Below are 12,442 nucleotides of genomic sequence, written 5' to 3'. Positions count from 1 at the left end.
GACCTGCTGTCTGGGGCAACATAAAAAAAAAACCCTCTCCCTCCTCCATGTGCCAGTTCTTTACACTCGTGAAGACTGTCCTCTAAATTAGGACGTCAAAAACATGTCACACATGCTGCCACTCTACCCATGGCGGGCAGAAACAGAACATTCTCATTGAGCCTGGACAGCTCCAGAATTCTTCTTAACCCAGCCTTCCAGGTACCTCCCATCATGTGATTTAGACTACCTAAGGGAGAAAGAATACATTCACCATTGCAGCCTAAGTTTCCTTGTCCCCAAGCCACCCATTCCAAGTTCCCTCAGCCATTCCTCACTTGCCAATGGTTTCCAACTTCCTATACATCATGATCATAATGATCTCAATATACACCAATTTGTCAATGCTGTACCTAAAGCAACCTATTTCAGTTCCTTAAACTGAAGATATTCCATACAGTCTACTTTAGAAATGGGGGGAAATTATTAGTTTCTCCATTTGCGTGTTAGGCTTCTACTAGTACAGACCAAAACCGCAATAGCTTCGTCCAAAGCCCCCCACCGCACACCAACACACACACACACACACACAGACACACCACTGGCTCCCACTGAACCTGCAGTTATTTAAAACGTCTGAGTTTCCTTTGTACAGTCTAAGTCAGCGCCCAAAACCTTGTCTCAACTCCATATTCTCTCTATTTATACAGTTGACTTTTAACCTAACCACAGTATTTTACATTTAAGTAACTGTAAATGATCCAGGTTCTTTCATCCAACAGAATGCCTGCTGGCTTTATGTTTCAGAATGATAAGCCCATCATCTGTGACTTCAGATACATTATCAGACAGTGTGTGAATGCTGGATGTGCTCTCCCCATGTTGCGTAAGAGACAACACCTTCACCAGTCTGCTCTAGGAATGTGGCCTGGGACTCCACCAAGCATCTCTGCCCGCAGCATGAAGCAAATTTCTCGGCCTTCAGATTCCGCGTGATGTAAAAGAAATTTATCTGTGTTTAAGAACACTCCCCATGATTCAAGAAACAGATGAACATGTGAAAAGATAGAAAAACTTGTTTCAATCTGAGCACAGGTTCCGTTTTCAAAAGCAGAAAGCAAGTATCAGAAAAGGCAGCAAATGCTGATGGTAACAGCTCCAAACCAAGAGCGATTAGACCAAATCCCATGTGGCAAAAATGTTATTCAAGGAGTTTCCGTCCATCTCTCTCTCTCCCTCTCCCACCGCACCCCCATCTCTCTCTATGTACGCATAAGCTATAGATATACAGCTTTTTTTTTTAGTAATTTTTTTCCTGAAAAGTAAAGTTTTCTGCACCTGATTGCTTCTACGCATGACACAGACAATATAATGACTTTCTTTGGTTAACTGCTTACCAGAAATTGGAACCAACTTAACATATACCATTTTCCATTCCCTGAAGCACAAGGACTGGCATCGCCCACCAGTACCCCAAGACTGAAAACATTTAAACGAAAATCCACCAGTAGCTTTTTTTTTTTTTTTTTTGCGGTACGCGGGCCTCTCACTGTTATGGCCTCCCCCGTTGCGGAGCACAGACTCCGGACGCGCAGGCTCAGCGGCCATGGCTCACGGACCCAGCCGCTCCGTGGCATGTGGGGTCTTCCCGGACCGGGGCACGAACCCGCGTCCCCTGCATCGGCAGGCAGACTCTCAACCACTGCGCCACCAGGGAAGCCCCCACCAGTAGCTTTATAGTTGCTACTGTCTAAATCAGCTTTAACATTTCATATGGTCCAAACATGACAACTTTACGAGTGAGCCAAATTGTACATAAGAAATTTCAGAATTAAGCCAACTAAAGGACAGTTATAATACATACTAGAAAAACAAAACTATTATTACATTTATTTCTTCCAATTTCTGCCTCTCTGCCAGCAAAACAAATACACATTTTTCTATAATTATAGAGTTTCTTCATTGCCCACATTGCTAGTCAGAATCTGAGGCAACTATTAGTCAATCTATTTGTTCGTTCAACAATATTTGCCTAAGTGCCTCTTCTGCTACCAGAATCATTTTGGATACTATTGTGGAAGCATGCAAAAATGAATGAAATGCAGATTTTGTCATCAAAGAATTTTAAGCTAATTTGTAATTATTGGCTCCTGGCTCTGTTACCGGTTTTGGTGCTGGCTCAGATGTACATCTTTATTTATTCTAAGGTTGAGGCAACTCTTAAAATTGCCTTCTCCTTGTCCTTTCCCCGCCCCTTACTTTTTTGGTGTTTAAAGTCTTGCCACATACATGACCCTTTATTTTACTCTTAATTCTTCTCAAGTCATTAAAGTTAAAATGAGATCATCACAGATCAAAGACATTTTTAAGGTCTCTCTACTCTATTTATTTGGTGTTATTATATCTCAGAAAGGGCAATGAATTGCCTGTAGCAAGTAAATAAAATCAGAACCTTTGTACTCAATGCTTCAGCATATATCCTTGAAAATAATAAATGTTAAAAAGGAGGCCAGCCTTTATTCCCGGCAGGTTATTCTACATCTGGCTAATATTAAAATGTTAAAGGGACTTAGTGTAGGTATTGAGGTATGGGTATGGATCTGGCTGTTTTAAAATCTCATCTACAATCCGAAGTGCATCCTAAGCCATCCCCTCCCTGCCCCCCCCCCCCACCCCGCACATACACTCACCAAATCCGAATAGGGTGCCAAGGCAATCCTAGTAACTGTAGTCTTAGAAAATGGCTCATATGGCAAATGAGCTGTTTGGCTGGTAAAGCTGGTGATTTTGTTCTCTAGGTGGCGCTATTACTTCAACTTTTGATGAGTTGCTTAAATTCCTTGAAACTGTCCGTTTATCTTCTTTCCATTTCCATCACATAAATCTTAATTGTATACATACTAGTTGTAATTAAAGGAAAGATTGCCTTCTAGTTTGATTTTAATAAGCCACTTGAAGTTAAGTGATTTTTCTACCATATGATTTTACAGATTTCCTAGTTATGCTGTCTTAGATTTAAAGAATCTTCCTTTGCCTGCCTCATCCCTTTAAAATGCAGGGGCATGTCAAAAACACAGAGGGTCGTCTTAAAGCTTCAGTCAGACCAAAGGAACCAAGATGAAAGCACATTTAAGAGCTACTAGGTTCTGTGAGGTTTCAAAATCAAGACATTACTACCGTGACAACCAATGAAAAGTTCTTTCAAGTGAACCTCTGGGGAAAACTGCATAACATTCATTATTCTCTGGGCTCTTTGGAAATAAACTTTTATTTTATTATGGCTGTCACTGAAGCTTGTGAATTGACTTTGCTTCCCCCCAGTCACTCTCCTGTTCTACACCCAGTCCCCAATTCATCTAATGGAACCATGCTCAAACTTTAGGCAACGTATAGATGAGATATCAAGGCAATGAGTCACTTCTTAGCATCCAGTATTATTGGGTCAGATTTATTTCACCAAGAGTATAAGTGTCCCAGAGTTTGTACTTGAATTTGAGTACTTTCATTTAAATACTTCTTATTCATGTTTTTCTTACAGAAATAAGAATACCTTCCAGTTCACTTAGAAAACATGCCCATTTGCCACTCCCTCACCCCCAAAAAGGTTTTCCAAAGTCCATATATTAGTGAGCTCCATTGTTTCGTGTCTATCATCAATAATGATTCCATATATTTAATAAATGGGTCCATGACTTTTCTAAGCCTTTAGTATAAGTATTCTGGAAAGTCAGAGATGCATTTAAAGTATAAAATGATTTAGGATTAAGTAATTCTATGCCTTAAGTGGAAGTTTAAGGAGACTTTGAGGACGCTTGTCTAAGCTTAAAAATACCAATGCCTTCCTCTGTCTCCTAGGGTTAAACCCCACATACAAATGACATACGGATTTCACGTGCCAACATCAATTATTGTTTGGCATTACTCCATCCTAAACAGAGTAAACGGATGCAGAGTGTAACCAAGAAGTTCACTCATTCACTTTCTAAATGCTGATCTGGGCATGTTATTCATCCTGACAAAGAAAATTTATCACAATGCAACTTAACGTTCAAATGACTTCTTCCTCCATTGAACAACAGCCAGTTGTTTTAAACCTAGAATTCCCCGGAATTCTCTCCTCCTTTCCTCTATTAAAATGCAATTCACAGCCTGAGATTACAGAGGCTGCCAGTGGCTGAAAGGCTGCACTAGATGGTTGAAGAGTCCTTCAATTAAGCAGCAATTTTGCAATTAGTGGAAACTGCTGTGCTCCATAACAATTGTTTGACAACAAGTTGAGACAAGTTAGCAATTACCCTATTATTGAAGGGAGATATTCACATGCTTTGGGCTAGGCTAGGCTAGCCCCCTCACACAAACAAATCTTCTACACAGGGAGATGAAAGTTGAAAATTATGTTTCAACCATTAAAATAAATTCAGCATTATGGACATCTGAAATAGCAGTGCTTCTCATTTTAAAATGTATTCAGAGTTGAGCTTTCATATATTCAATACTTCTCCATGCTGTTTTCATTCAACCAGTCTAAAATCATTCTTCTGTCTACTCTGGGACTAACCTCCAAAACCTAAAATGTTAATCAACTACTAGTATATGACCTTTCCATTGTGTACATCTTCAATATTCTTGAAGCTCAGTAGAAGATTAAGTCTATGGTTGAGACCCAAAGCTGCTGGCTGCTACATTCCACAAATTCACTACCTGCATGTAGGGGCTGTGGATGGATGTGTGTGACCCAAGTTGGGTGGTGGCGGAGGTGTTGGATACTTACGGAAGATTCTGAAGACAAATGTACAAAAACATAAACAAGCTCTTTGCTGTACTATCAGGTGGGTGTGCTCAGCTTGCTGTGTGTGTTTAAGTTACAAACCAGAGCTATTTATGTTGCAAAGAAATGAGATTATCAATCATATGCCTTTTGACTACTGAAAAGCTGGGACTCTTAACCATTCCAGGAAGAAGAGAATAACTTACATTCTAATGGTGCCCCCTATTAAACAGGAAACTCAAGGACTTTGAGCCGGGATTTTAGAAATTTGCATTATTTACAGGACTTCCCTCTCTCCTGGTGAATCAAAATGAACCAGCAATATTCCAGCACCTTCCCACCCTTCTGTGGCCATTTTGAGATTTAGGCAATTGACTCACATAGTATAAATGAATCATTCGAGGAGACCATTGCATTTTAGGCAAATGATCACTTTCTTAGTTCCTTCTGTTTGCAAGTTACACTTATTGAAAAGACATCCTAAAACAGAGTTCCTAAATGCTTTATTTTCTGGATATTCAAATGTTGACCTGCTATAAATCTCAAAAGACCTTAAATATCATCTTAAAATAAACAAGATTTCCAGTTACTAATTCAGCTCTGAATAGGCAATGAAAGGCTCCAAAGGTATGTGAAAAATTACTCTGTTATTTTCCTTAAAAAAAAAATGTGATGTCTAAGTGTGTCTGCAATGTTCTAATGCTTCAAAACATGTACGTAAGTCTTGTTTATCTGGAAATCATTTCTTTCTGCTTATATCATTCACAAACAGAAAACGTTCTGTAATGACTTAAAATAGCTCTACATACACAGTGCTTCTCCTGTCATAATACTTAGTACCGGTCTATATTTACCAACATTTATCACATTTTGCAAAATAAAGTGGAAGAAAAAAAAAGACAACGACTTTATGGCCCTGGAATTCCAGTAAGGGTAACCAATGTGTTTTAAATTCCAGTAAAGGTATGGTTACATTTCAACAAGTGTCTCTTTCCTTTCTCTTACCTCTGCTGCAAGTCCAGCAGTAAACTTACAAAAGAAGAATCTTAAGCAAGGTATTTGCAAAATCAAGGAACAGGAGTTAGAGGCTGTTTTAAAGGGGTGTGGTTCCCAGGGTCAAAACTTTGTGATCTATTACTTATAATAATAATAATTTGAAGTGCTACATGCCATAATCTCAGAACCCTTCAACCTAAAAAATAATGTAAACATCGAGGGGTCCCATGTTTAGATGAATTAAATCTGTAACTATACCTCAATAAATTAAAATGCAAAAAATATAAGTATATACAAATATACTTTTAAATATACTTTTAAGCCTCTGACTTTATAACGAACATATAAAGAGTAGATTTGTGGGGGATAAAATTAAAGGAGAAGGGGTATTTTCCCAAAAGTCAAGCCAATTTGAAGGTCTCATTTAATAACATTATATCCTATTAGAAATCAATATGCAGTCTTATATGCAGTGAAAAATCAACGTTCCCAATTACATATGGCTTTGCTTTAAAAGATAACTGTACTAGAATTAATAAACACTCAGCAATATGCTTTTCTTTGCTTCTGGCCAAGAACATTCCTGCATTCTTGTCAGAAAACGTTCGCTGTTTACTGCTGACGTAGAGAAGTAAGCGTTAAGATCCCTGAAGGACACTAAAATGAGATCCAGGAATCCCTAACACACCACTAACCGTAGCCTGTCAAAGCTCCCCCAGCTCAAGGAAAACTTTTTGCATTGGAGCCAAAGAGGCGCAACCAGTCGAAATTCATCCGAGTCGGGAGTCAGAAGCGTCATTCAACAAGTCCCTCCTACCAGCTACTGAAGGGATTCCGCAAAGCCGTCTCTTACCACTTCCCCACCCCCAGCAGCTGCTCGGGGCAGCTTGGCCGGCAGAGGGCACCCTCTACCTTCCCTAGAGCCTTTCTCCCCACCCCACCCCCCACCTCCTTCGGGCCCCTCGAACCGAGTCCCTCCACCCCGCTCCACCCGCTCCACACAAACACAGCATCCTCCAACAGTGACTCTAGCTCACCCCAGCAGCCCCAAGGCTTTTCTTTCCTAGGGGTGCCACCGGTCTGCAATTCCCCTTCTCTGCCCGTCGAGCAAAAAGCCTCCAACCCTCAGCTATTTCTTTCCAGGCACGGCTCACTCACCCATTTACTCTTCCCGGCTCTGCATCCCCAGAGACCTACCCGAGTCACAACCTGTCCCCCCCCAATACACACACACATCCTTCCCAGCCCCCGAAAGTCAAAACTTTTTACTTTCCTGTAAGGTGCCTCAAGGGAGGGGCACGGGATGGAGAGAGGTGTGGGCACAACTAGCCCCGGAGTCCCGCAGCCCCTTTCACGTCCGAGCTGCAGCAGTGTCTCAGGTTTCCTGAGATAAACTGGTACTGGACCTGGATAAGTCCGCTTTGATCTCAACTCTTGGGGAGCAGGTGACAGTGTGCAGCCCGGCTGGAGGCCCGGACGGGGATGCGGGCTGAGGGAGCAAGGGGCCCCCCGAAATCTGCGCGGGGACCTCCCAGCCCATGGGAAAGATTCCCATCTCAGCCCCAAGCCCGTCACCTCAGTCGGGGCCCCCGACAGCTGGCGCCCTAAATCGCTCTCACGGCCTCTGGGGAAGGGTTTCGGGGGACACCGGGGCGCCGTCTTCTCCCATCGCGCAGCTCTGCTTCTCCTCTTGGCTTTCTCTCCCCCACTTCGGGGCTTCCTGGCGTCCCTCTCCCTCGGGGGTCCTGGCTGCCCCTCTGGATCGTGGGGTGGGAGGAGAAAGCTCCGAAGGAGCAACTCAAAGTCCCCCCTTCTCGGGACTCGTGCAAGGGAGGAAAGGAGGAGTTCTGGCCTCTTCCCATAACTTCAGGACCCCCCGCCCCCAGCCAACTTTCGCCGGAGGACCGGCGGCTCCCGCGCCAAGACCCACGCCCGATGCTCGCCTACCTCGGGGTTCACACAAAGCTCACGGGTCCCCGGCGGCGGAGTCACATCGTTGGCCCGCTCCTGGCCCCTGCGCCCAGCCCCGGTCCCCGTCGCGGAGCCGCTCGCCGCCGGCCCCACAGCAGCGGGTGGCAGCTGCAGTTCAAGCGTCTCATCAAAGCTTCTCAAGGAGGAGGTGGGGGGCGCGCCGGGCCGGTTCCTCGGCCCCGCCCCGGAGCCCGTGGCGCGACGGGGTGCGCGGGACGGTGAGCGGGCGGGTGCGCCCCGGCGCGGCGGCGACGGGGACCCAGAGCTCCAGCCTGCGCCTCGAGCTCGGGTCAGACATTATTTAGCTCTTCGGTTGAGCTTCGATTGGTCAAACGGCGCCGCCCCCCGCCCCCCCCCCACCCCCGAGCTCGCCCGCGCCACCGAGACCTGTGCGGGGCGGCCGCTTAAAGGGGACGCCGCGCCTTTCCCTTGCCCCCGCTCGGCCTCCGGGACTCCCCGGGCTTCCGGAGCTCCCCGGGCCCGCGCGCCCCGTTCCGCCAGTCGCTGGGGGCCCGCGACGTGGCCCCGCAAGCCCTGCGCCCGTCCCTGGGGCGACCCAACTGGACCCGCGCGCCACGCCCGCGGCTCTGAGAGGCGACCTAGCCCCCGCCCCGGGGAACCCCGCGTCCCGCGCCCTCCGCGTAAACCCAGGCTGTGCGCGCCGGGGCGGGAGCTAGCGAGCGCGAATCCAGAGCCCCCAGGGTCTTGCTCCCCTCCTCGGCAACTCCCTCCGCCCCATCCCGGCACCCAAGTTCTGAGGGAGAGGGCGTACGTTTCCCGGGCCATGGACACACCTTCCCGCACCTTCCCGCACGACGGAGCTTGAAAACGCTAGCACACAATGAAATCGCATGGAGCATGGGGGCTACTGGTTTACTCCGCTACCTTAAACACGCCGCGGCTTAAACAGAGTTCGTGCACTGACCTCTCCGGAGTTTGCCTAATAGGAATTCAATCAAGATAATAACGGCATTTTTTATTAATGAACGCCCCCAGATAACGTTACACCAAGTTACTTGCTCCAGCCAGGAAGCCGAGGCAATGACAGACCTCACTCAAGCCATACGCTTTCTAGCCGACCAGAGAAAAACGGCAAGAGAAAGAAAGAAAAGAAACCCACCTTATTAGTCACTACTTGTCAAAGTAAACATCAAGGCAGCTGCTCTGGAGAAGACTTCGGCACCGAAACTCCCAGACTCTTTTTTTCACGTTCCCTTTGGTTAAAAAGAAGTGGTAGGGGGGAGTCTTTGGTGCCCGGTATGTACTCCTTCTGTTCTGCACCAAAGAAGTTAAATTATTGATAGTGGAAATTGCATGGCGGAGGTAATACTCGCACCCCCTGAGCGAAGAGCTCCATTTGATCTCGGCAGCAGGGAGATTTCATGCTAGCTCGCCTGGGGGAGCGGCTGCGCGAGCAGCACTCTCCGGGTGAATGGGAAAGTGGGTGGGAGTCCACGAGAGGGCTCCACGGTGCCTTGACGTGCGCTGTCATATGATACCTCCGCTGCCTCGAAATAGACACTCTAGTGCACGAATTACCAGAATCAAAATTCAGCGCATTTAAAATGATACATCTTTTATTAGAAGAGTTCCGTTAAAGGGCATTGCATGGTTCTGCAGATGTTTTCAGTTCCCTCCCTAGCAAACTTACACACATAAAACAACCCTTTTAATAAAGAACCTGGGCAGCAAAGATAAATAAAAAGCCTCTGTTTTAACGTGTGTGTGTGTGTGTGTGTGTGTGTGTGTGTAGGGGATGGGCAGTTGGCTCAATTAATCCTCACCTCGCGCCCCTCCCCCCGCAGCAGAAGAGCAGTCTTTCGGATTCTTAGTTGCAGGTAGCCGAGACCCTTGGAGAGAATTTAAGTGGCCAGGGTCCAGAGGACCATTTTCATTTTGCCATTGGACGAACGTTTTCAAACGTCTACCTAGGTTCCTGCTTTAAAGCTGAATTTTCTTCCCATTAGTTCGACCGATTCGTAAGCACTAGGACAGAACTTAAAATTTAGAATAAGGAACGGAACAAGACCCCAGCATTTAACTTGGAGTCCTTGGACCTCCTCCGAGCATAAAAAACCACCTGGGTTGCCTATTAAAATGCAGATTTCTCCTCCTGAAATTGTGATTTAGTAAGGGTGGGGCAGCGTCCAGAAATTAGCATTTTAACAAGCACCTCTAGCAAATGGGAAGCAGAAAATCTGAGGTTACACTTTGAGAAACACTCTTTCTTAAGAGATGCATAAATGAGTGTCATAGCAATCTCCCATTCCCCCCAAATTTGGTAGGCAGTTCTATGTGTATGTGCATTTTTTTCTGTAATCTCAAAGGGGTTTGACCTAATAATTGCTAAGACTCACTGCTTTAAAAATTTGTCTAAACAGTCCAACGTTAATTTGGGGAAAGGGAAAGATTTATAAACAGTTTCCTTTCCTGGACCCTCCTGTGGTTATCAAGAGTGTGCTGTTGCACTGAGTATATAATATCATTATATACTCAGTTCAGTTTACCTAAGGGTTTACAGTTTAAAAAATGAGTGCACTTATATTAGCTGTTTTAGAGCTCCTAAAGACCAGTCACAGAAATTATTATTCCTATTTTATAAATGAAAACCTGAGGCTCAGTGCCACCAAATAATTTGCCCAAGTTCACACAGCTAAATGCCAGAGATAAGACTTTAATAAATCAGGAACTCTAGATAGAAATATCCCTGCCTCTCTCTCCACCCCCAATAAAGGGAAGCTGTCTGTTTCTTGGAAGTGTTATCAGGATGTGTGATCTTACAGAGCCTCTTTGCAAACTGTTGGACTGAATAGTCAAATTATTCAAATACATGCATATTCTTAGAGTGTCATACATTTAGCTTTGCACCTCTATCAACTTGAGGGTATACATGACCAATACAAACTACCATACAGCACAGATGGTGAAGTATATTGTGGAATATTTAATGTAAGTGAAATAGACTGGCTAGTTGGAAGCAATGAAGGACAGAGGCCAAGAAGCCCAGCCTGGCCACCTCAAAGAACCTCTGAATTGACTCCCAGGGGTGTAGGCTGAATGCAGACACAATTTCTTTTAATATGGCAAAACAATTTGAGAGGCTAGATTATCAATTTAAAAAAACAAAACATGTACTGATTTATAAAGTACTGGAGGAGCCCTACCCTAAGATTTTTTTAAAATAATTTTATGCTAACTTCAAACCAATGCTTACTTTCCAACTTTAAATTTGCTTGAAAATGAATTACTTCCTCAGGTTTTTAAGCTCATTTGTAATTTAGTTCCTTCCTGAAAAATACCTAGCCAGTGCGTATCAAGAATCTTAGCATTCTCAGTGCTGTTGAGTGAGAAGTTATGGCAAATCTATATGCTAAATTCACGTCGCCACGTCAGCATTTCTTCTGAAGGAAGGAGTGTCCTTATTTCTGAGACTCTGATTGTATCTATGGCCAGTCTTCTTACTCCTACTCTCCCTTGATGTTATACAGATGCATATATCTTTACTTTCCAGTGTGTGGTGCAGTTTTACTGAGGAAAAGACAGATGAATAGAAATGTCAGGAATATTTAGAAATAAAAGAAGATCAAATGCCAATTCAGATAAACCCTCTAATGAATCAGACCTCTGGACACTTCTGAGCATTTCCAAACTTTCTGATTTGTAATTATGGTGTTACCAAAACAATAAAAGCCCATACTTAAACACTTGCCTATTTGCCTTAAAAATACATCTTACAGGGCTTGCCTGGTGGCGCAGTGGTTGAGAGTCCGCCTGCCGATGCAGGGGACACAGGTTCGTGCCCCGGTCCGGGAAGATCCCTCATGTCGCGGAGCGGCTAGGACCATGAGCCATGGCCGCTGAGCCTGTGCTCCGCAACGGGAGAGGCCACAACAGTGAGAGGTCCGCGTACCGCAAAAAAAAAAAAAAAAAAAAAAAAAATACATCTTACATTTAAAAACGACACCAAGGTAAATTAAAGTTGTACCAGTGTCTTGAATGGAATTCTGAATAATTTTTTAATTCAGGTAGCATATAGAGATAGTGTTAGAGGTCTGATCTAAGATCAAACTTTTTACAAAATCATTTTCCTATTGTGATCACGGGTGATGCTGAAAATATAGAGCACGTATTTCTGACTCTTCTTAAAGATTGGTCTCTGACATGATTGCTGTGTTAGGAGCAAAGATTCCAAGTTTGTGATCTGAATATTTCCTCAATCACCAAAAGGAGGAAAAACTTCACTGCTTGAAAAGAAAATGCTCCCTATTTCACTTACAAAATTAATTTTGAATTAGTCAAAATCCCTATTTTTGGTTTTGGTCTAATACTATCCTAACACAATGTTCTAGAAGGACAAAGGTAAGGGAGAAATTCCCATCTATTCTTGTCAGGAAATGTGAACTAATCCTCATTACCCAAGTGGGAACAAAGGCAGTAAGCTCAGATTTGACATTGACATATTTTTTCTATTAATAATTTTAATTGGCTGAGGTCAATTCTACTATCACTATAAGCATTTTATGTTTAATTATGTTTACTTAAGTTTCCTAGTTACTCCTGCCTTCAGTCTTCCTTGCAAAAAAAAAAGGCGTTCAGAATCAAATGAATTGACCTCAAAAACTGCTGAAAATTGGAGTAATTAGCATAGGGAAAATAATAAGTAAACAGAAAACTCTCCCGCTGAGCAGAGTGGCAAAGATGTCAAATTCATGATTTCAAAGCCCCAAT

General features: G+C 44.1%; 1 protein-coding gene across 2 annotated transcripts in view; it reads right to left on the bottom strand.

Annotated features, from left to right (window-relative positions):
- BDNF (brain derived neurotrophic factor) overlaps positions 1-8,574 on the bottom strand; it is a gene marked incomplete at its 5' end in the record, with an annotated part of 34,804 nt that extends 26,230 nt beyond the window's left edge. The window contains one exon of one of the 2 annotated variants that reach the window (XM_079930220.1): positions 8,509-8,574. In XM_079930220.1, coding sequence (XP_079786346.1) covers positions 8,509-8,574 — 66 coding nt within the window. Of the gene's footprint in view, positions 1-7,690; positions 7,937-8,508 lie in introns of those variants that run through there. The other variant, XM_079930219.1, reaches the window with a different exon arrangement.
- Between the last annotated feature and the right edge of the window lie 3,868 nt (positions 8,575-12,442).

Source organism: Stenella coeruleoalba, assembly GCF_951394435.1.
Source record: "Stenella coeruleoalba genome assembly, chromosome: 8".
In the NCBI taxonomy this organism is placed as follows: Eukaryota; Metazoa; Chordata; class Mammalia; order Artiodactyla; family Delphinidae; genus Stenella; species Stenella coeruleoalba.
Note: the sequence above shows the minus strand (reverse complement) of the source record. Positions and strands in the feature narration are given on the sequence as shown.